Genomic DNA, 23,460 nt, shown 5'->3' with positions numbered 1-23,460 from the left:
GCGGTCGAAGAGCTGCTCGCCTCGTGATCAACTCTCAGTTTCGCTCGAGACGCAGTCGGAAATGGATGATGCGTTAGTCGGAGTTCAGCTTTGGCTGCTGCTGCTTCTTTCGACCTGTATCTGGGCCGAGTTCTGCGACAATGGGACAGACGAGTGCATGGAGCTGACCGCCACCGACTGTCCCGTGATATTCTACAACCATCACTTGATAGGAGCGGATATCAAGTACTGCGAGCTCAACGATGTCGTGTGCTGTCCGATACCGCTGGATCACCAGAGCCAGAAGCCGGCCGATGAAACGCATCCGTTTGAGCGGGGTGAGCTGCAAACAACAACTGCGATAACCAAGGTGATATTTAAACGATACTTCACCAGAGTGCAAACGTTTCAACGAGGCCAGAGCCTCCTGTCGCTCAACGCCGTTCATTGTCGGCGGCTCGAAGGCGGCTGGCCAGGAGTTCCCCTTCATGGCGCTGATTGGCACAAAGGGGAACGATAAGGCCGACATCAACTGGGATTGCGGAGGAGCTCTGGTGCATCCCAGATTTTTACTGACGGCGGCGCATTGTCTGGAAACCAGCGAGTAAGTAGAAGACCAGCGGAAGCAGTGCTGTGCCTGATAATAATCCCCGCATATACAGATCGAAGGCCGAACGACTTGATCCCGACTTTGACTCTCCTAAATTTGTGGTGCGTCTCGGGGAGCTGGACTACAACAGCACCACAGACGATGCCCAAGTTCAGGACTTCCGAGTAGTCAATTACGTGGTGCACCCGTCGTACGATGACGAGGACGGGTTTAAAAACGACATTGCCATCATTGAGATAGACAGGGCGGCAGTCTTTAACGAACATGTGGCACCCGCTTGCCTGCCACCCAGCAGCGGCGACGAGAACAGCCAACTGACTGCCGCCGGCTGGGGGTTCACTTCAGACAAGGGCACGAAGTCGTCGCACCTACTGAAGGTCACCCTGCAGCGTTTCAGCGAAGAGCAGTGTCTGGAGCGGCTCCAACAGGGCATAGAGACGCGCACCCAGTTCTGTGCCGGATCGCTCACCAGCAACGCCGACACCTGCAACGGCGACTCGGGTGGACCCATCTTTGTGCACCATCCGCTCTATCTGTGCCTCAAACAAGTAATTGGCATCGTCTCCTATGGCTTGGTGTGCGGCACCTAGGGTCTCCCGAGCGTCTATACCAAGGTCCACCTCTTCACCGACTGGATCGAGAGCATTGTGTGGTCTGATTAGTCTTTTACTGTAAGAATCTTGTACTTTTTACAAATAAATGTATACCTATACGAATTGGTTATTCCGGCATAATTTCGGTTATCCATGGCAGATGAAATCCAACGTTTGTGTAGACGGTGGTCGAATCCATAACTCACCAGTCCAAATTGAACGAAGCGGGGTCGACCGAGGTAATTCACGAGACTCCCCAGGGGACCGCCGGAGTCGCCGCGGCAGGAATCTTGTGCTGTGGTGGAGCTGTACGAGAAGAATTCATGAGAAATTATCCGTTTTATGGCGAAATCCTCCGACGGTGTGGCACAAATCTCCTTGTCCCCATAGGTCCTGCAGTCCCTGATATGGCGCACATCGTGCTCTCCCAAGCGAACCACCACGGAGTTTCTGCGTCAAGATCAATGTCAATTTCAGATATGAAATATGAAGCCAATACATGTTTAGGTATTGTACATATAACTCACATGTCCCCATACTCCTGTTTGGTGAAACAATGCGCTGCCGAGAGTACAAATCCTGCAAGAGATTGTGTGACTATAGTGAATATGTGGATATCTGTTTAGGAGGGTATCGTATCCATACGTTGCGTTATGAGCGAGCCACCACAAAAGTGTTCGGCATTGGCGGAGCGGTTGGTCAAGAACAGTGCCATCCATGGTCTGGAGCCTAATTTCACTTCCTTGCCATTAACGACGCGGAAGTTGAGGTCCCCTGGAAGGGCTTCAGATACACCACAGTTTTGTTTTTGAAGTTCCTCAATGCCTTTCGGATCGTTTTCGCAGCAGAACAAACCGCGATAATCATTGCAGCCGGATTTGTATATCAAGCGGATTTCCTCAAATGGCGCACTTTTACCCTGCTGGAGGATTCCAAACAGTTTCCCGCACTCGTCAATGTGCACACAGTAGAAGCAGTTTTCATTTTCTGCCACTGGAAGAGGTTCATCTTGCACAAGTCAAACTGTAAGCGCACGCGGGGGTATACCTACAATTGTCCGTAGTGCCGCCAGCTAGGAGGTACAGTACACTCCATAGGAGCACGTCTTGCCAATCCAAAAAAGCCATTCCGATTCCGGTGAATATGTCCCCAGCGACTAATCCGGATTAATGTGCTGCTGTATTTCATGATTAATAGGGAATCGGTTCTTATCAATTGTGTGACCTAGCGTGCTGACACCTTTTCCTAGGCTAACGAAGATCTGGTGAATGCATTGGCGTAAAGTAAATCTAAAATCGATCATACCAATATAAATTAATCGATTTTACCGCTCATTTGAATTACAAATTGTTTGTTTGTTGAACTAAAATCTTATCTGTCTCGTTTCTTTAATTAGAACAACAGAGATAAAACTAAAATGAAATATAAATTATTATTATTATAATTAGTTTATTAGGTGAGTGAATCATATGAAATGTCCATCGATACATATGCAACATGTTTCAGATCAAAACTCAGTGTGAAATTGTGTAGGGTATTTGCTTAGTTGCGATTGCATTCCAACGCGGTAAAGTAAGCACATAAAGTGCATACCGACAAACATATGTACATATATGTACATAGCTCCACATATACTCCTAGTGCGGGTGTGCTGGTTGCTGACGACGTCTTGCCAATTCCTGCTCCAATTCCTGCTCCAATTCCTGCTCCAATTCCTGCTCCAATTCCTGCTGCAATTCCTACTCCAATTCCTGCTACAGCCATTGCTGCTTATTCCTCTGCCCTTGTACCGAGATTTCTTTTAGGAGTGGCTCCACCATCTCGATCTCGCTCGGGACTTCAACTTAAAGCAGTGGTCCCTCGGAAAGCAATATTTGTTTCTCGTCTTATTCCTGAGGCTACAACGGAGGATGTTAAACAACATCTTGCCGCTAAAATTAACACTTCGCCTGTTGATATAGTTGTGACTAAATTTACATTTAAACATAAGCGCAACATATCATCCTTTAAAATTCTTCTCCCTGATTCTTTACTATCCTGTTCTCTAGAACCGTCAATATGGCCTGAGCATACAATTGTGCATGAGTTCCTTCTCAAAGATTCGAACTCGAATCCAAGAATTACCGAACATGCTCCAAAAAACTGATGTACTATTTTTCCATGCACTATCAGAACGTTCGCAGTTTGCTGGGAAAGTTGCGTCAAATTCATACTAATAGCGCGTCCTTTGATTTCGATGCCATCGCGTTTACCGAAACCTGGCTTAACTCCTCTGTCAATGATCACGAAATTTTCATTGATAGTTACACTATTTATAGAATGGACCGCCTATCTTTTGCAGGTGGGGTTCTGATTGCAGTTAAATCTGTTTTCTCATCTGAGTTATTCCCATTCAATAACATTCATGGAATTGAATTTGTTGCAGTCAAAGTTCGTGTTGGCTCCTCATTTTTCTATTTAACCTGCTCTTACATTCCTCCCAGGTCTGATGCTGAGCTTTACTTACACCACCTTTCAGCAATTAATAATGTTGTTTCTACATTAGGGTGCAATGATCGAATTATTGTCATGGGGGACTTTAACCTCCCATTTCTTTCTTGGCTGCCTTGTAATGACGCTAACCTGTTGTTTCCCAATTGCCATAATGACTTTATCAATGGGCTAACGGATATTTCCCTTGTCCAAATTAATGCCGTTAAAAACATTAGGGACAGACTTCTTGACCTCGTTTTTGTTAACGATGGTTCTCTTGCTACTGTATCTAGAGCAAGCCCAATATCTCTCCCTGAAGATCCTTACCATCCAACTTTGTTGATATCACTGGAGTGTACACAATCTGGAGGTGCTGACAGTTCCATGGCTCCTTGTCACATAAAGTGTTTTCGCAAAACAAACTTTATTGATTTAGATCTACATCTCTCGCGTGTTGATTGGTCGTTTCTTTATTCATTACCGAACATAGATGCAACTGTTAACTCGTTTTATAGTTCTATTTACTCCGCCCTTAATACGTTTGTTCCAGATATCACTGTACCTGTATCGTCCAAGCCTCCCTGGTTCTCCAAGTATTTGTCATACTTAAAAAATAATAAATCCCGGCTCTATAAAAAGTACCAGAAGTCGGGCTCCACGTTGGCCTTAGCTCTATACTCCTCCGCTCGCTCTCTGTTCCTTGCCGTCAATAGTCAGTGTTATAATCATTACCTTTCACAATGTAGTAGTAACTTTCGTAGTGATCCTAAAAAATTCTATTCGTTCGTTAATTCTAAGCGCAAGTCAAACGTTTTTCCTCCGTCCCTTCATTACCAGAACAAAACAGAAGCTTCTGCTGTTGGTATTGCAAATTTATTCGCTAACTTTTTCCAAACAACGTACTCGTCTCATATTTACAACGCATCCACTCCGTATCCGTACCAGCTACCTCAAGCTAACAGCATTTTTCTGCCCTTTTTCGAGGAAAGCGTTGTTCTGGAAGGTTTGTCATCTATGGACATATCGTTTTCTGCGGGTCCAGATAAAGTACCAAGTTGCATCTTAAAACACTGTGCCCAGTCCCTTTGCAAACCCTTGACCTTTCTCTTCAACCTCTCCTTGGAACAGTCTTGTCTCCCAGTAATTTGGAATGAGTCCTACATCATTCCGCTTCACAAAAAAGGTTCAAGATCAAACATTGAAAACTATCGTGGTATCGCAAAGCTTTCCGCCATCCCGAAGCTTCTTGAGTTCCTGGTCACCCGGCAACTGCAACATCTTTGTTGCAGCTTGATATCTCCGTCGCAACACGGTTTTTTCAGACATCGTTCAACATCGACTAACCTTCTTGAGTTTTCTAACCTAATCCACCGTGGTTTTCAAATTGGTTTGCAGACGGATGTAGTTTTTACGGACTTCAGCAAGGCATTCGATTCTGTGAACCATGCTCTGCTTATTCAAAAGCTCTCTTTATTAGGGTTCCCAACGAATCTTCTAGATTGGATTTTGTCCTATCTCTCTAACCGTACTCAACGTGTTTTGTTTTCTAACGTGTTGTCAAATACTGTTAATGTTACTTCAGGTGTGCCACAGGGAAGTCATCTGGGCCCGCTTCTGTTTATTTTATTTGTGAACGACCTTCCTCAAGTTATAACATACTCTACTACACTAATGTATGCTGATGATGTCAAAATCTGTCTTTCTTACTCTGATTGGTATTTGCACACACGCCTTCAACTTGATCTAAGTGAACTACTATTGTGGTGTTCAACAAATCTTCTTTTTCTGAACCTTTCCAAATGCAAACTTATGACATTTTACCGTCGCGCTCCTCATTTTGTCTCATATGTTCTAGGAAATCATGTCCTTGAGCGAATTTCGAGTTCAAATGACCTCGGAGTCCTTTTTGATCATAAGATGTGTTTCAACACCCATATAGCTGCAACTGTAAATAAAGCTAAGGGTGTTTTAGCGTTCATCAAGCGTTGGTCCAAGGAGTTTGACGACCCGTACGTTACGAAACAACTGTACATCTCGTTAGTACGTCCTATATTGGAGTATTGTTCTTGTGTGTGGAGCCCGCAGTATAAAGAGCAGCAGGCTGTTATTGAATCCGTGCAAAAGCAATTTTTAATTTTTGCCCTTCGGAACTTTAACTGGGACTCGGGTAGAATCTTGCCACCCTACCGGTCTAGGCTAAATCTTATTGACCTGCCGTCGTTGCACCATCGCAGAATATGCAATGGCGTAATGTTCGTGCACAAGCTCCTTCTTGGGACTGTTGACTCCCAAACTCTCTTGGGTCAGATTGACTTGGCCGTTCCATCCAGACCTACCCGTACTTTTAGGCCTATCCGTCTACCCATATGTAGGTCTAATTATGCTGATCATGAACCTTTTAGGGTTTTATGCCATAATTATAACTCCCTCTGTCAAACCCTATCCCCTGAACTGTCTCTTAAACTAATTGCATGCAATATTTATAATCATTTAAATTTATCTAACTTTTAACTTATCCTTTTCCGCCTTTAGTAAGGAAGTACCATTATTAACAGATAATTTGTTAATTTAATAAATAAATAAATATACATTTACTACAGTATGTACATACATACATATATACGACAGACGAAAACTCGACAGTCTAAAGTCCACAGCAGCTGTATGTAAAAAAATTACAACATTGTGTGTGAACAGTTGGAAAATGCACACACACTCGCACGTACCGCACATACATATACTATTCTCAATGCGTGCAGAGCACAACAAAAACCCAAAGAGAGAAGGGGAGAGAGATCACAAAAAGAGAACTAGAGTGGGAGAAAGAAAACAGACAAAGACGGAAGTTCGTTTACAAGGCTTCTATATACTCTTCAAGTAATTCAGGTAGAACGGCCATGGTTTAACAGGTAGGAGAGGCGAAATCAAAGCGGCCGAAAGATACGTACATGGGTGTTGTATATATATATATATATATATATACAACAGAAAAGAAACATCGATCAAAACAAACTAGAACAACCGCCTCAGAGATCACCAAACCAACAAACAAACGAATAGCAACACTGAAATTTTCAAATTTTTTGAACAGTCGACTCGACTGCGGCGGGCGGCAAGACCTCACTTCATCGTTCAAAGCGATCGCAGACGTTGTGCAAAGCGGTTCGAACTTCGAAGTGTGCTTCAGTCTTTCTGCTGGAAAAAGTCCAGGGCAAGGTGAAATAGTGTCAAAGCAATTGCAATTGAAGTGAACAATCCGCGACAGAAACTAGTCACGTCACTAGTTATTGTTTTATCTTGTTACAACGGCAATTGAGTGTGAGGTAGGTCGGCTGTCAGCCCATAAATGGCTTTATCAGTCCCGTCTCCCAGTATGCCTTGCTATATGCTTCCATGGCCATCTCCTAATCTTGCCACGTCCAACTAAGCAACTAACTAACTAACCATGAAAACTATTTCCCATGGATCCGATCCCAAAGAATGCGCGTGCTTCAGTCATTTTGGATTCTCATGATACGGCTATCAGCGCCGCCAGTGAACTGTTCTGAACCGCTAATTGATAATATGTACTGGATCGACACTATACGCACACGCCATGTATAGTCATAATATAGGTGTACATAGCAATGGCTTGTAGATTTAAATTAAGACGCACTTTCCACTTACTTTCTTCTATAATGTGTAATGTGTGCCTTTTTATCGAACTTTGTTTGAACAACACCTCAGGTTGCTTCTGTTCTTTGTGCTGTCTGAACTCCAGTTTATGTACTCCTTTTTATGTACCTACCAACAATGAAAGGCAAAATTATGTTCCTTTATATTGCACCATCGTCATAGTAGATACAGCCATACATTTTTGATTGAAAATCTTATCAATAAGCGACCTGTTGTTGAGCTGCATCACAAATTAAATTAATTTAGATCGTACGACACGACACCCAAAATAAGCAAACAAATGATTCCCAACACTTGGAAACAGCCGCACCCGCACAGGTTTGAGCGAGCCGACTAACATAAAAAAAACAAGATTCAGTCAAAATAAATAAATTATGGTGTATATACAAATATATTTTTAGCTTTATCAATTTTTGACTGTTTCTCCAGAGGCTCGACACACACACACACACAAATCCAAACGATCCACACAAAGAAAGCGAGATCCGCAACGAGGGTCGCATCATGGATAGCGTAAAGTCATTCTTCGCCGGCTCCAGCAAGGGCAACAACAATCTCGGAAATCATCAGCAGCAGAATGGACATGGTAGTGAGAGCACCAATCGCTGGGGCCGGAACTGGAACTCCAGCTCCCAGCACATGGATACCAGTTCCACGAATTCCACGTCCATTAATAAAACCAACCATTGCGATGCCAAACGCAAGGACAGTGATAACTACTTCTATATCATGTAAGTTGGGGGAGAACTTGTTACAAGGCAGTGTTGAAAGAACGATTCGTCATTTCCGCAGTTTAGGAGCTCTTAAAGGGGGTGTAGTTTGAGTGGAGAGATATCAACAATTGTGTAAATTTAGATTAGATAAAGATTGAAATCAATAGGGCAGTACCCTTTCCATCTAGGGCGGTTAGAAAATAACTTTTGTTTCTTGAGTCTACCTACAGATATTAATATTATCTTTTCCCATCACGTATCAGTCCTTGTACATAGCCGTACTCCTCCATATGTACTCTTTCCAACATAATATACCCATTGCAATGATAATTTTTTTAACCACTGATAAACGTTCAATGCCTGCCATTAAAGATTGTGTGGAACCAACCAGAAACGATCAGTGTTGTGGCTCCATCAAAACGTTCAATTTAAATTTAAATTAAAAGACATTCGCTTAACGTTCAATCGTTCACTGGAGGTTGTGGGGCCTGCAAACCAGTTTGAACATTGTATGAGTTTTTAGCGTACACTCGTAGTCACGCTTTCGGCTCAAAGTTCTGAGCGAGAACTGGAACTTTAGAACCTGTTGGGCCGCTTCGGGGAGGAGGAGGCCTGTCCGGGGATCAGTTACGAATTAACTGGCGTCAAGAGCAGCTGAAAAAGTCCCCACATTTAGAATGTGATTTGCCCGGGGATAGCCCTAAAAATACACAACAACTGGGTGTGAGCCATCACATATGAGAGGCCACCATACAAGTATACGAGTATAAAGTGCGTGATTCAGTGGAGCAGCTGGGGAAGTTACCGTCGAACAGGGCAGGAAACAGCACGCTGTAAGATCCGCAAACGAAACTCCCGCAAAATGCTTATAATTGGACCACTAACTGATCTCATATCTCATTTCAGGTGGCGCGCTTGAAGATATATTCCTACGTATGTGGATCTGTACGATATTTTGTCAGCATTGCCGTAACGTTGGATAAGTCATCATCATCTAAAGTGACCTGCAGCAATATCTGTAAACCTATTAGAAGCATCGGAGCACAATCTCCACATTCAAGTCCGGTGTTTAGTGATATTAGTTATTTATTTACAATTTACACGCACAGAAGACACTAGTATCGATCGATCATAGCTTAATATACATATGGACCCCATTACATTTTTCGGCTTGCTCTACTGGCTGATGTGCATGATATTGTTCGGGCCGGCGATGTTCTTTGTCTCCGTTTATCTGCCGGAACTTCCAGTGCGATATGTGAAAAGCCTGAGGCGGCAAACATAAAGCGCCATCATTGAAGCCAAGTCCGTGGTACATAGATTAATCAAGCCATATTTGTAATGATAATGATGTACAACCGATCGGTATATAGTCGTATAATAAAAATGCATTCGAAAGTAAAGAACACAAAGGACTTCACACAGAAACCGATGAATCAATATATTCCCTGGCTGGTCAATACATTGCCTCCCGACTTGGGCATTGGCACTAACCTTCGGGCGAGATCCCGGCGGCAATCGATATGCAAATGGTAACCGCAACCTGGTGCGTGTGGCTTCGGACAAATTTCTATAGAAACTGAAATAAACAAATGGAAACAAATTTCGGGCAACCCAACCCAACACAACACATTTCCCTCCTTTGCCAATAGAATTACGTAAAGTTTTAGTTTTTTGTTTAGTTTGCTTTGGTTTAGTGAAATACGCACACAAGATATCTCTCAGACTACTGTCAGGGAGCAGAAAAACAAACCAGTCCAGAATCGCATAAGCCAAAAATCATTTTTTAAAAAAATATATAAATAAACGATACCGCAACGAGGAGTCAGCCATGCCGGAAACAAAAGGAGCCAAGGGCGATGGCAAGCAGACCAAGGCCAAGGTAACGTACCTAGCATCAGGGATCCCAGATCCAATCCCTCTAGATATAGTCTCCTCACCACACACCACATATCTCACTTGAGACTTGCTGCTGGTCGCACACATCCTTTCGTCTCGAGAGCTGGCAACGTAATGTCAGAGCGGAGTTCTTTACGGCCTTGTCTTGTCCTTTCTTATACCCGATACTCAAAATGAGTATTGGGGTATATTAGATTTGTGGTAAAAGTGGATGTGTGTAACGTCCAGAAGGAATCGTTTCCGACCCCATAAAGTATATTCTTGATCAGCATCAATAGCCGAGTCGATTGAGCCATGTCTGTCTGTCCGTCTGTCCGTCTGTCCGTCCGTCCGTCTGTCCGTCCCTTCAGCGCCTAGTGCTCAAAGACTATAAGAGCTAGAGCAACGATGTTTTGGATCCAGACTTCTGTGAATCGTAGAGAATGACCATATCTTTTAGAATGCAGAATCTGAATTGGATCGTATTATTATTATAGCCAGCATCAAGAAAACAATTTCATTTTTTCTCGCCCTGTCTCTCTCTAACACACACGTAGTATAGCCGGCTTTGCTTAGAGTGAAACATTAGCGCCTAGATCTCACAGACTATAAAAGCTAGAGCAACCAAATTTGGTATCCACACTCCTAATATATCGGACCGAGACGAGTTTGTTTCAAAATTTCGCCACACCCCCTTCCGCCCCCGCAAAGGATGCAAATCTGGGGATATTCACAAATCTCAGAGACTATTAAGGCTAGAGTAACCAAATTTAGTATCCGCACTCCTGTTAGATCTCACTATAAAACGTATATCTCAAAATTTCGCCCCACCCTCTTCCGCCCCCACAAAGGACGAAAATCTGGTGCATCCACAATATTGAGGATACGAGAAAACTAGAAACGCAGAATCATAGATAATGACCATATCTATCAGATTGCTAAATCTGGATCAGATCAGATAAATTTTATAGCCAAAAGGAACAAATCAATTTGCAGTGGCTACGCAGCGCCCGACGTCACGCTCAGACTGATTTTCTGTCTCTCTCGCACGCACTCTTTGTTGTGTCGTTTAATATTAGCGGCGTCTGCCGGAGGAGAGCCATACTGACCTAGTATCGTGTATAACTGTAGAGTTGCGGTGTCCGCAGCAACTCACAACGTTCCCCCTCGTTCTATTTTTGCTTTTTATACCCGATACTCAAAATGAGTATTGGGGTATATTAGATTTGTGGTAAAAGTGGATGTGTGTAACGTCCAGAAGGAATCGTTTCCGACCCCATAAAGTATATATATTCTTGATCAGCATCAATAGCCGAGTCGATTGAGCCATGTCTGTCTGTCCGTCTGTCCGTCCGTTCGTCTGTCCGTCTGTCCGTCCGTCCGTCTGTCCGTCCCCTTCAGCGCCTAGTGCTCAAAGACTATAAGAGCTAGAGCAACGATGTTTTGGATCCAGACTTCTGTGATATGTCACAGCTACAAAAATATTTCAAAACTTCGCCCCGCCCACTTCCGCCCCCACAAAGGACGAAAATCTGTGGCATCCAAAATCTTAACGATACGAGAAAACCAAAAACGCAGAATCGTAGAGAATGACTATATCTTTTAGACTACAGAATCTGAATTGGATCGTATTATTATTAGAGCCAGTATCAAGAAAACAATTTTATTTGTTCTCGCCCTGTCTCTCTCTAACACACACGTAGTATAGCCGGCTTTGCTTAGAGTAAAACATTAGCGCCTAGATCTCACAGACTTTAAAAGCTAGAGCAACCAAATTTGGTATCCACACTCCTAATATATCGGACCGAGACGAGTTTGTTTCAAAGTTTCGCCACACCCCCTTCCGCCCCCGCAAAGGACGAAAATCTGGGGATATTCAAAAATCTCAGAGACTATTAAGGCTAGAGTAACCAAATTTGGTATCCGCACTCCTGTTAGATCTTACTATAAAACGTATATCTCGAAATTTCGCCCCACCCCCTTCCGCCCACACAAAGAACGAAAATCTGTTGCATCCACAATATTGCACATTCGAGAAAACTAAAAACGCAGAATCATAGAGAATGACCATATATATTCGGTTGCGGAATCTGGATCAGATCAGATGCAAATCAATTTGCAGTGGCTACGCAGCGCCCGACGTCACGCTCAGACTGATTTTCTGTCTCTCTCGCACGCACTCTTTGTCGTGTCGTTTAATATTAGCGGCGTCTGCCGGAGGAGAGCCATACTGACTTAGTATCGGGTATAACCGTAGAGTTGCGGTGTCCGCAGCAACTCACAACGTGCCCCCTCGTTAAATTTCGTTTTGCGCTTACTTTTTAATAAGTTCCGCTGAAAGCCTTCCGCTTCGGATGGCAGTCCTGATGGAAGTTTGTCACGATACATAATTTGCAATTTCCGGAGCAATCCATGTGCGTGCCAGCCAGCCCATAGCCCCCAGCCCCAGCCCGGATCAGCTCAGGCCGTGCAATTTGGTTACAGCTACCAATTTATTTAGCCCACTACACCCGTACTTGGTCCAAGGCGTTCCCGAGTTGTGGCAAAAGGGGCCATTGGGGGGACGGGCATGATGAGTGTCGAATCCTCATCAGACGCAACGCAATAAAAGAGTCAATAAATCACTCACTCACGAATACGACGCTAGGCTCACCTTTTTATTTAGATGCACATCAAAATAAATATGTAACTTGGAATGCCTCCCAAGGAGGGATGTGCACCAGGGAGGAGCTCCCTTCCCTCTTTCTCCCTCCACCCTCCTTCCACGAAGCCCGTACTAATCGAGTTGTGTGCAAAATTTGTTTATTCTGATTCCGCCACCGCCCGCCACAATCCTGTTGTGGCGTCAGGACGCAAAAGTTTTTCGCTTTCGGCTGTCGTGAAGAGGCCGCTGACATGGCGAACGTCATCAGGATTGCCGTATTATCGGGCAGGGCATAATTCAGTGGCCCCCCAGTAGCATTCCTTTCTTGCTGGCAGTCTTTCCTCGCCGCTCTCGCTGGACAGCTTTAGGAGACGAGAACTTTCCTTGCTCCCCGCCTCGAATCGAATCCAGTTTCTGGCCAAGATGTGGAAGCTTGCCAACAAAGCCATGGCGGTATATGACCCACAGATTGATTGTAATCCCCACTAGCAATTCGTAGAGCTGTGTGTGTGCGTAGAGCTGTGTATAGTACTGTGTGCGCGTGAGTGGGAGTGTATGTCTAAGTACAGTGCGTTTCAGAGCGATGACTGCTGTGGGTCTGTAAATATGATCTCCTCTGTGGAAGAATGAATATCCCATCCAATGAAAGATACGTTCTGAAATGCATTGTGGCCGAGAAGGCACTTGTAAATACAATTTTGAGAGATGTGTATGTCTTTAATGCATTTAACCAATATCTTTCCATATCTATCCGTACAATCTGTAAATACAATCTATTCGTACTATCTCTCTCTCTTCAAAAGCCCAACTCGTAGTAGTAGCTTAAAGTAGGACAGCTCGCTCTCCTCCTCCATCTCTCAGTTCACGTTCAGTTTTAGTCGAAAAAGTATGTCAGAATCTACTGGTGCTGGTGCTGGTGCTGTTGCTGTTGCTTGGGCTGCTGCTTCTGCTGCCACAGAGACCACCGATCCGCCGGAGGATGTTGATGTTGCCAGCAATAGCGATGACGATGAGGTAACGGTTGCGGCGCAGGCCCTTCACCACGAATACTCGTATCATGTTTCAATTTGCATGCCTCATGCTTGGTGCCCTCTATAGACATAGACAGCACCTATCTAACGTAGACCGTAGTGCACTCCATCATTAGTAGTACACCGAAAGATATTCCCCCGCAGAGCTGCAGGCAGGTGAGTGACCATCCTGTTCCACGTCCCGCTTCCCGTTTAGAACATTTTGCGAGGCACCATCAATGGACTTATGCATTCACCACAGACCACCTGACACAACCCTCCTCCCTACTTCCACCTGTCCATGACCTGATATTTCGTGAATTAATTACCCCCTGTCCCCTGTACGCCACACTCTCCGTCAAGCAGAACAGAGCCTCCAAAACGAAGGCCGATGGCGGCGGCGGTGATGCCGATGACTTTGATGCCTGGATGCGATCGCGCCAGCTCCTCAAGCCAGACGATCAGCTGGACTTGACGGAGGCCGAGCTGGCCGAGGAGGTCACCAAGGTGCTGACGCCCACCAACACAAACGTGATCCACAATCTGGTGGTCTACAGCTTCAAGGAAGGGGAATATGTGCCGGCGCCGCTACCGGGCAATACAGTGACCCTTTTGAGCTACTCCGGAAACTCTTTGCACGTTGACTCGGAGGAGGCCCGTCTCCAGATCGAGGAGTCCGACGAGATTGGCTATCCCCTGCCCATGCCCCACTATTCGCTGGTGGAGCAACGCGACACATCCGCCGGGGACGGTGAGGGCGAGGGCGAAAACGATGATGCCGACGACGATGACGACGCCAAGAGTGGACCCGAAAAGGAAGCCGAAGAGGAGGAGGCCGAGGAGGGGGAAGAAGAGGAGGAGGCCAAGACAGCGAAGGCGCCGATGAGGGCGTCGAAGAGGCGGAGGCTCGTGCCGAAGATAAGGAGACCGCCGGAGCCCAGCCGGCCGCTGCCACAGCCTCCGGCAAAAAGCGCAAGCTGATCAACCAGTTCAACTACTGCGAGCGCGCTGCCCTCACCTACACGAATCCTACGAGGGTGAGTTAACTGCATAGTCCCATCAGTCGCATCCCACGGAACCATGTCTCAACACGCTCTTCCTTTCGCTTCCTTTACAGAGTGTGGACACCCAGACGATACCGCCGCCCCGTTCGCAGTTCGGTGGCAATGTGTTGCAGTGGGTCATCTACGACTCGTATTTGCAGGATTTTGAGACACAGTCCAAGGACGGAACCGCCAAGAAGGAGGACCGCAAGCAGGGAATGCGCTCGAAGAAGTTCAAGGACAAGTCGGCCATTGCCGAGCAACTCAACAAAAAGTACCTCAAGTGCTGGCAGATCAACCAGAACATCAACGACGACATTGCTCATGACTATCGCTACTGGGAGGATCCGGCCGATGAGTACCGCGAGGGCGAGGGAAACCTGCTGCCCCTATGGAAGTTCCAATACGAAAAGACCAAGAAGATGAATGTCACCGATATCCTGTTCAATCCGAGCTACTACGATCTCTTTGCAGTTTGCTTTGGCTCACGTGAGTAGAGTCTTACACAAAGTAAAACCACATCCTTTATCCTCATCTTCCGTGCAATTCAGATGACTTTATGAAGCAGACAAACGAGGGCTACCTCTGCCTCTTTACCGTCAAGAATCCCTCTTTTCCGGACTACATCAGTAGGCTTCTCAGAGCTCAGAGCTTGTGATTGATTGATTCCTGATTCTTTACAGTACAAACCGATTGTGGTATGTGCTGTGACATCCATCCCACATACCCCTTCCTGGTGGTGATTGGCCTGTACGACGGCAACGTGGCCGTCTACAATCTGCGGGACAGCTGCAAGGATGCGCTGTACATCTCCAAGGGCGTGAACTGCAAGCATGGAGAGTGCGTGTGGCAGATCAAGTGGGGCCCGGACATGACCGATGGCGAGATCAACTTCTATTCGGTGTCCTCCGACGGACGGGTCTTCAACTGGATTCTGATGCAGAACAAGCTCTGGGTGACGACCATCATAACACTGTTCCTGCAGGACGGTCTTGTGGATGGGCCCGACGGCACCAAGGTCAGCCTCAAGAGCGGCGGAAGCTGCATGATCTTCCACACCACCGATCAGAAGATCTTCCTGGTCGGCACCGAGTGCGGCTACATTTACAAGTGCAGAACGGCCTTCAGCTCCAAGTACCTGATGACCTACAACGCACACAACATGTCCGTCTACCGCATCGACTTTAATCGCTTCAACTCCAACATCTTTGTGTCCTGCGGCGGCGACTGGCGCGTCAAGGTGTGGGAGGACATGCGTCCCGATCCGCTCTTCATCTTTGATCTTGGATCTGCTGTCGGCGACGTCAAGTGGGCCCCCTATTCCAGCACCGTCTTCGCCGCTGTCACCACCGAGGGCAAGGTCCATGTCTTCGATCTGAATGTGAACAAATATAAGGCCATCTGCATCCAGGCGGTGGTGCCCAAGCGTAAGAACAAGCTCACCCGACTCTCCTTCAACGAGAAGATACCTTTCATTGTGGTTGGCGACGAAAAGTAAGTAGTACCCCGATCCCTCTCATAACTCACCTTAATCTATCTTTTGACCAGGGGAGTTAGCACTTCGCTTAAACTATCGCCCAATCTTCGCGTGATGGTCAAGCCGCCCAAGAAGCAGTTGTATCTGGATCAGACCACACTGCAGATCTCCAAACTGGAGAAACTACTATCCCTAGTTCGGGAGCTGCCCGAAGGAAACATCGTCCCCGACGCGGACACCAGCGTGCGCAGCTAAATGCTCAACGCGAAATATCCACTCTATAATATAATGTATATTTTGATAGTCCTCTTCCCGAGTCTGATTGTATATTTCACTTTAAAACATGTAGAGTTTTTTGGTTTTAAAAGATTCGTAGTGCGACTTATGTTAGTTTTATGTCCGTCCTTAAAGATCTACGCAAATTAGCTATCAACCAAAGGAACTCTGAAACACAACAGAAGATCACAAAATTGTACAATATAATGTTATGGGCTAAGATCTTAAATCAAAACTTTAAATTAAATGTTAATCAAATCCATCTGAAAGTTTTCGGTCTTCAGCCATAATCTATGCTAAAACCTTAACTAAATTGTAACTAGACATCTTCTATATCCTCTACAACTTCTAGTCGTCCATGGCCATATCTTGCGACTGGACTTTGATGTGCTTCGCCTCCAGATACTGGAGCACATTGTTGGGGCACAAGACACTCTTGCCGAGAAACAGCACCGTGGACATGGGATGGAGAAAATCCGCTGCAAATATGCTCGCCTTCCAGCCAAAGAAGCCACTGGCTCGCACCTCGGCGCCTTTGATCTCGTAGGGCAACAGATTGACTCCCACCTGGTTGGGCTTCGAGAATTGGACGCGAAAGTAGTGTCCGTCGGTGGCCTTGATCCAGTAGAAGCCCTCGTTATCCACATACGGCTTGCTCTGCGACTTCTTCATCGCGTTGGAGCGCTCCAGGTCGTGCACATTGAAGCTGATGTCAATGTCGTAGGCATCCGGTGAAATGGCGTTGGTCTCCACAGCGCTTTTCAGTGCATTGTTGTCCAGCCAGTAGCGTATGCCCACGTTCTCGAACTCTTCCAGCACATGGTTGAAAGTGGTCCGCAGCTTGTCCAGGCAGCAGGGTGGGGTGTGCTTGTCCAGATACGAGTAGAACGGCCGATTGTTGTACACGGTGCCGATGCAGGACTTTGTGGTACGCTCGCAACCGAAGAGATCGATGTCCGTGACCAATGGCAGTGACATGTTGGAGCTGGAGAACTGAGCATCCAGCACGCCCTGGTGGGACTGCCATCTGCTCTCTCTGGCCGGTGGCTTGCCGAGCACCGTGTACGCCCGTCGCACGATCCTCTTAATCTGCAACCGCTTGCACATCTTCCGGAACTGGCGGCGAGGCGAAGAGACGTCTTCCCTCCTGGAAGGCATGTGAGAATACGGTGGTCTGCAAGGATAACCAATGGGAATGGGAATGCAGAGATGTTTCATGGAGGTGTACCCACCGATAAATTGGCAATCTTTGCCTGTATGTACAGCATCTCTGAGAAGGGCAGGGCGAAAGGTTAGGGCATCGCTCCCAGAGCGGCCACATCCAACAGGATCGCGTGCTTTTGTAGAAACTAAGGGAAATGGAAATGGACTGTCAGAGCTATGATCATCCTGTTGGAATGACAACCTACCAAATCGCAGCGCCGACTGTCATTAGTTGCCACTATCTCCAGCGTCCAGTTGGGCAGATCCATTCTCATCCGCGCACAGCTGCTGAATGACTTGAGATTGCCCGCAAAGGGGACCAGCACCATGCGGCGCACCGTCTCCTCCGGTGGAACGGCCAGTCGCTGTTCCTTGGGCTGTGCCTGGGCCCCGGCCACGCCGATCATGTTGATCTCGCGCAGGATCTTCTGGAGCAGATTCTTGCTGTTCAGCCGGACACTGTCCGGCATGAGGAGGGCGTACTTGGTGCGAATGGCGGCCAACGGATCGAGCTCCTGTCGCGTGTGTCTGACATCGAAGGCCAGATTGAGGAAGGTCACAGTCTGATCCTCGCCAGCGGTGATGTTTCGCTCGTAGCTCACCGGTGGATAGGCGTACTCGGTGCCGCCCTCCTGAAGCACCAGGATGGGCATGTTGGGTATCACATCCAGTATGCTGTCGATGCTCTACTGCAGGTCCTGCTCAAAGTTGTAGTGTCCATAGAACACGATGGTGATGCTCTTCCTTATGTGCTTGTTGGCGTTGCGCACCTTCTCCTTGGGCGTCAATTTAGGGGGGGCCTTGGGCTCCATCTCGTCACCAGCTAGCACCCTACTAATGCCGCGCCAGAGGAGCGTGTTCCAGGTGTAGTACAGGAATATCAGATTGACCAACAGGACGCCCAGCAGCATCAGCTTCGCCATTTGCAGTCGGAGCACCTTCATCCTGGGACTCTTCACTACAGGTTGTACGGCTACGGCTGCTACTCTACGCGATTCACATTTATAGTAGGTATCTCCCTGTGTGTGTACGGTACGGTGTATGTACGGAGCTCCAGGATGGGTGTAGACACCTGCACTTATGCACTTATTCATCTACATGGCTGCCAGGAGCGGAACGAAAGGAGTCCTAAAGTCCCAAAGCTCCTCCGGATGCTGGTCGCACATTCTTAGATTCGATTTTCATTTTCCTCCGCTCTTCCGGTTCAGTAATTTTAGGTCCTGTTTCCTGTTTTTATCACTTTTCAATTTTGTTTTTGTTACAATTCCTTTTTCCTGGACTCTGCGCAAATGCCTACATATTTCCAACCCATCTCTTCACTCACCCACCGACCCACCGGAAAAGCTCCTTCAGCTCGAACAGCTGATGGCATATGCAGCCCCATTTTCAGCCGAGTTTTTTGGGGGGTTGCTGGTGGTTCATCAGGGTAGAAATATTTGGTAGAGCTTTTCAAATCAGTTTTGCGCCAAAAGTTGATGGCTTTTCGAAAGCGTCAATGTTTGGAAAAATTCCTGAAACTATGGAAATTAATTCATTAAATATTCTCTAACGTTGTTTGTACCTATAAAGTCACTAAACTCTTTAAAGAATAAAAGTGATTGTGGAGATAATGTTTTTTATCCCCAATCGGCCGACTAATTATTTCTAATTAAATAAAACTCGGCGCAGAAATAAAATTACGATATGTTCTTTAATGCGTGACATCCAAATTGCAAGTGTGGCTTGCCTGCCCTTTACATTGCCGCTCCGATCGCTAAGCGCAGCTTCGCTCGGCTGACGTCGGTAGGCAGACGTAAAGCGGAGATAGCGAAGAGCGAGCTGGCAGAGAGCGATTAGCAAGGCAAGCACGCGCAAAGCTTTAACAAACAAATGAGTGACATAGACATAAGTAACAAACAAAATAAGCGGCTGAGGGCCAAGAATTAGGTGCTATTTGGCAAGCAGCTAATCGGCTGGGTTCTGCTCCGAACATTCCCCCCCCGTTGGAAGGCAAAGGCTTTTAACAGATCCATCCTGAAGGGGCAGAACCGCTATTTTTCCAACGGCCCTCTTGAAAAGGCCTCTTTGAGTGCGGATGACGGCTACTCTGATGGTTCCATCTTTTCCTGGGATGACGCTCTCAATGCGGCCAAGCGGCCACCTTAATGGTGGCAGCGTTTCCTCCTTGATCATGACGAGCGCTCCTAGCTTGATGTTTGGAGACGATGACCGCCACTTGCTCCGCTCCTGAAGAATCGAAAGATACGCCGTGCTCCATTTTCTCCAAAACGCCTGCTTCATTTGACAAAGCCGCTGCCATCGACTAAGTAGGTTGACCCGGAGATGCGCCACATCTGGCTCGTCGAATGCAGCTTTCGGGGCTCCATTGAGAAAGTGGTTTGGCGTGAGCACATCTAGATCATCGGGACTTTCTGTAATTGCATAAAGCGGACGGGAATTTAACAAAGCAGAGATTTCACAAGCCAAGGTCTGAATTTCATCAAGAGTAAAAATGTAGGTCCCGACGATGCGATGAAAATGATATTTAGCTGCTTTAACAGCCGCCTCCCACAAACCCCCAAAATAAGGTGAGCGAGGGGGGATGAATTTCCAATCGATTCCACTAGAAACGCAGAGATGTGACACAGGCGACGTATGAGGATCGCTGAGGAACATTTGCCGAAGCTCCAAAAGCTCATTTTTTGCTCCTACAAAATTTGTAGCGTTGTCTGACCAGATGATTCGAGGTTTGGGACGTAGACTTATAAAACGCCTTAATGCTGCCAGAAAGGATTCTGTAGATAGATCCCGAACGACTTCCAAATGAGTTGCTTTGGTGCTAAAGCATACGAAGACAGCGATGTAACATTTGATAGGAGGCCTGCTTCTGACTTCCGACTTGTGATAAAAGGGTCCGCAAAAATCAACGCCCGTTGTGTGGAATGCTGGATTAGTCCTTACGCGATCCGCAGGCAAGTTTCCCATGATATGTTCCCTCAGCACTGGCTTCAAACGAAAGCATCTAACACATTTGCGAATGATTCCCGCAACATATTTGCGTCCACCAATAGGCCAGAATTTTTGCCGAAGCAGTCCGAGCAATCCTTGAGCTCCTGCGTGGAGAAACCTTTCGTGAAAGAAGATAATAATAGAGACAGTGACAGGATGTCCCGTAGGAAGCAGGATCGGGTGCTTCGCGTCGTAGTCGAATTTGGCATTTTGGAGGCGGCCTCCAACACGCAGCAATCCAAAGCTATCCAGAAATGGATTCAGTGAGGCCATCGGGCTTTTTGGGGGTAGGGCCTGTTTGCTGGCGAGGGCCCTTATCTCTTCCGAAAATTGTTGCTGCTGTATTGCCCTTATGAGCAAATGCGTATCATTTTTGATGTCGATTACGGTAAGTTGACCCTTCGACCGCGCTATGCCTTTGTCCTTGAGAATGTAGAATCGATATATGTAAGCAAAGACGCGCTGCATGGATCCGAATGAGTTTTGAAATTTGCAATCGTACGATACATCCCTTTCGTTTGAAACAACCAATGCTGCATGACGACGTTCTGGTACATCGGTCGGCAATTGCAAGCCTGCAGGCCACTCTGAGCTCTCAAGACGCAAGAATGGTGGTCCAGAGATCCAAAGGCTGCTATCCATTAGTTCAGCGGGCGTGGATCCACGTGATATGATGTCGGCAGGATTCAACTTTGTGGGCACGTGATGCCAAGTCATTCCAGCGGTGAGCTCCTGAATCCGCTGAACTCGATTAGAAACAAATATATTAAAATTCAATGGTGATTCTCGAATCCAGGCAAGGGCTATGGGCGAATCCGACCAGCAATGTATTTGGCATGGAGCTGATAATCCCTTAACTATGGTGGACACTAGTTCGGCTAATACGAGGGCTGCGGATAGCTCAAGCTTGGGGATAGTCATACTTTTCAAGGGCGCGACTTTGGATTTAGAGCATAAGAGATGACTTTGCACAATGCCAAGAGCTTTCGAACGCATGTATACACAGGCGCCATATGCTGCTTGGCTCGCATCACAAAACGCGTGCATTTCTAATCTGGCTTGCTGCCGAAGCACGTAACGTGGAAACTTAAAGTTTTTAACCATCGACAACTGCGAAGTCAGCTCAATCCAAGTCGTATGTAGATCCTGGGGCAGGCTTTCGTCCCAATTCAACTTTAGGCTTTCGTTCCATAGCGACTGCATAAATATTTTAGCTTTTGTGATGATGGGAGAGATGAGCCCTAGAGGATCGTAGAACCTAGCTAGTGTGGACAGGACCGAACGCTTCGATATTGGGCCTGCAGCGGTTCCGACGTGAGCGAAGCTAAACAGAAGCTTCTCCGTGGTGGGATCCCAAACTAGACCAAGCGCCTTGGTTACTTCAGTCCCGTCATGAAAGGTAAGGAACTTTTCGCGATCCGCCTCCGATACGCCTTCCAAAGCAGCGGGTTCATTGGAACACCATTTACGTATGGGAAAACATCCTTTCGAAAGTAGCTCCTTTACCTGCTGACGAATCTTGATGACAGAATCAATGCTGTCCCCTCCAGATATGAGATCATCGACATAGAAATCTCTTCGAACAACATCAGCTCCAAGCGGAAAACGCAACTCTTCATCATTTGCCAATTGATGCATAGCACGAATTGCTAAGAAAGCGGCAGGTTTGGTTCCGTAAGTAACAGTCTCCAATCTCCTCCTTCGGGTCATTGCGCCATAGGAAGCACTGCACGTGCGTATCGGGATGGGAAACGCGTACACAGCGGTACATTTTGCACTTACTTTAAACGAGGGGGAACGTTGTGAGTTGCTGCGGACACCGTAACTCTACAGTTATACCCGATACTAAGTCAATATGGCTATCCTCCGGCAGACGCCGCTAATTTTAAACGACACGACAAAGAATGCGTGCGAGAGAGACAGAAAATCAGTCTGAGCGTGACGTCGGGCTCTGCGTAGCCACTGCAAATTGATTTCTTGCTGTTGGCTACAAAAATGATCCAATCTGATCCTTATTCAGCAATTTGATAGATATGGTCATTATCTATGATTCTGCGTTTTTAGTTTTCTCGAATGTGCAATATTGTGGATGCAACAGATTTTCGTCCTTTGTGGGGGCGGAAGGGTGTGGGGCGAAATCTGTATATTTTACAAGGCATTTGTCAGAAGTAGGCTAGAGTACGCGTGCTCATCATTCTGCAACCTGTCCAAATCTGCCTTGGCCAAAATCAAATCCCACTGCAACCATCACCTCAGAAAGTCGCTGGGTCTGATAATCTGCACTCCCGTTCCTATCATATATCACATGGCAGGAGAACTTCCCCCGGACTACAGGATGAGATTCCTGGCGGCGAAAGAGTTGGTTAAGGTGTTTGCATTTAATCTCCCAGCAAGTGAAACAGTGTCAGCAAATAGGGATTTAAACACGGGCTACGCTAAGGCATATCGGGAGTTTGGCAGCATAATAGATAGAGTTGAGGTTTTCGAGAACACAGCTTCGTTTTGCACTAAAATTAGCTCCGACTTAGAATTTTTCAAGGGTTCTGCACCCAACAAGCACGCTATAGACCAGGCAGGTATCATGCTGCTCCACGGGGAAAAGAAGGATCAGCTGACAAAGGGTGGTTTTGAAATCTATTACACGGATGGGTCAGTCGCAGATGGGCATTCCAGCGCCGCTTTCCTGCCCGATAGGACAGGTTTTTTAGATAGCTATTACACGCACAAAACCCTTTCCTCGTTGTCCGCCGAGCTACTTGCTATCGAGAAGGCATTAGACCATGCTATTTTGTACAATTTTCCTCGTGTCGCGCTCCTGACAGACAGCAGAAACGGGGCCCTCATTCTGGCGAAGAACATTTAGGATAACTCTATCGCCCACAAAATCAGAGAAAAGATC

At 46.6% G+C, this 23,460-nt stretch overlaps 4 protein-coding genes and 2 pseudogenes across 4 annotated transcripts; 4 read left to right on the top strand and 2 right to left on the bottom strand.

Moving 5' to 3' along the window:
- The first annotated feature begins 2 nt into the window (after positions 1-2).
- On the top strand, positions 3-1,312 carry LOC117192426 (serine protease snake-like). The gene is made up of 3 exons (XM_033397098.1): positions 3-317; positions 376-583; positions 642-1,312. The coding sequence occupies exons 1-3, from the start codon at positions 62-64 to the stop codon at positions 1,177-1,179; spliced, it is 1,002 nt and encodes a 333-aa protein (XP_033252989.1). The 5' UTR covers positions 3-61; the 3' UTR covers positions 1,180-1,312.
- LOC117192427 (phenoloxidase-activating factor 3-like) lies at positions 1,244-2,393 on the bottom strand. The gene is made up of 4 exons (XM_033397099.1): positions 2,234-2,393; positions 1,828-2,175; positions 1,710-1,761; positions 1,244-1,632 (listed from the first exon to the last, which is right to left on the bottom strand). The coding sequence occupies exons 1-4, from the start codon at positions 2,307-2,309 to the stop codon at positions 1,248-1,250; spliced, it is 861 nt and encodes a 286-aa protein (XP_033252990.1). The 5' UTR covers positions 2,310-2,393; the 3' UTR covers positions 1,244-1,247.
- Positions 2,394-6,797: 4,404 nt separating this feature from the next.
- Positions 6,798-9,033, top strand: LOC117192913. The gene is made up of 3 exons (XM_033397648.1): positions 6,798-6,977; positions 7,759-8,060; positions 8,949-9,033. The coding sequence occupies exons 2-3, from the start codon at positions 7,834-7,836 to the stop codon at positions 8,959-8,961; spliced, it is 240 nt and encodes a 79-aa protein (XP_033253539.1). The 5' UTR covers positions 6,798-6,977; positions 7,759-7,833; the 3' UTR covers positions 8,962-9,033.
- Positions 9,034-9,170: 137 nt separating this feature from the next.
- LOC117192914 lies at positions 9,171-9,476 on the top strand. The gene has a single exon (XM_033397650.1). The coding sequence runs from the start codon at positions 9,190-9,192 to the stop codon at positions 9,325-9,327; it is 138 nt and encodes a 45-aa protein (XP_033253541.1). The 5' UTR covers positions 9,171-9,189; the 3' UTR covers positions 9,328-9,476.
- Positions 9,477-9,733: 257 nt separating this feature from the next.
- On the top strand, positions 9,734-16,615 carry LOC117192911 (annotated as a pseudogene).
- Positions 16,471-19,059, bottom strand: LOC117192912 (annotated as a pseudogene).
- Between the last annotated feature and the right edge of the window lie 4,401 nt (positions 19,060-23,460).

The sequence above is a fragment of the Drosophila miranda genome, assembly GCF_003369915.1.
Source record: "Drosophila miranda strain MSH22 chromosome Y unlocalized genomic scaffold, D.miranda_PacBio2.1 Contig_Y2_pilon, whole genome shotgun sequence".
Taxonomy (NCBI): domain Eukaryota; kingdom Metazoa; phylum Arthropoda; class Insecta; order Diptera; family Drosophilidae; genus Drosophila; species Drosophila miranda.
This window is presented reverse-complemented; position numbering and strand designations above follow the sequence as displayed.

What these genes read in the sequence shown, in the direction of transcription:
- LOC117192426 (XM_033397098.1), top strand. Translation starts at nt 62, where the DNA reads ATGGATGATGCGTTAGTCGGAGTTCAGCTTTGGCTGCTGCTGCTTCTT. An exon ending in AACGCATCCGTTTGAGCGGG is followed by an intron (nt 318 to 375) that starts GTGAGCTGCAAA and finishes ATACTTCACCAG; the next exon opens with AGTGCAAACGTTTCAACGAG. An exon ending in CATTGTCTGGAAACCAGCGA is followed by an intron (nt 584 to 641) that starts GTAAGTAGAAGA and finishes CCGCATATACAG; the next exon opens with ATCGAAGGCCGAACGACTTG.
- LOC117192427 (XM_033397099.1), bottom strand. Translation starts at nt 2,309, where the DNA reads ATGGCTTTTTTGGATTGGCAAGACGTGCTCCTATGGAGTGTACTGTAC. An exon ending in TGGCGGCACTACGGACAATT is followed by an intron (nt 2,176 to 2,233) that starts GTAGGTATACCC and finishes AACCTCTTCCAG; the next exon opens with TGGCAGAAAATGAAAACTGC. An exon ending in TGGCTCGCTCATAACGCAAC is followed by an intron (nt 1,762 to 1,827) that starts GTATGGATACGA and finishes AATCTCTTGCAG; the next exon opens with GATTTGTACTCTCGGCAGCG.
- LOC117192913 (XM_033397648.1), top strand. Translation starts at nt 7,834, where the DNA reads ATGGATAGCGTAAAGTCATTCTTCGCCGGCTCCAGCAAGGGCAACAAC.
- LOC117192914 (XM_033397650.1), top strand. Translation starts at nt 9,190, where the DNA reads ATGGACCCCATTACATTTTTCGGCTTGCTCTACTGGCTGATGTGCATG.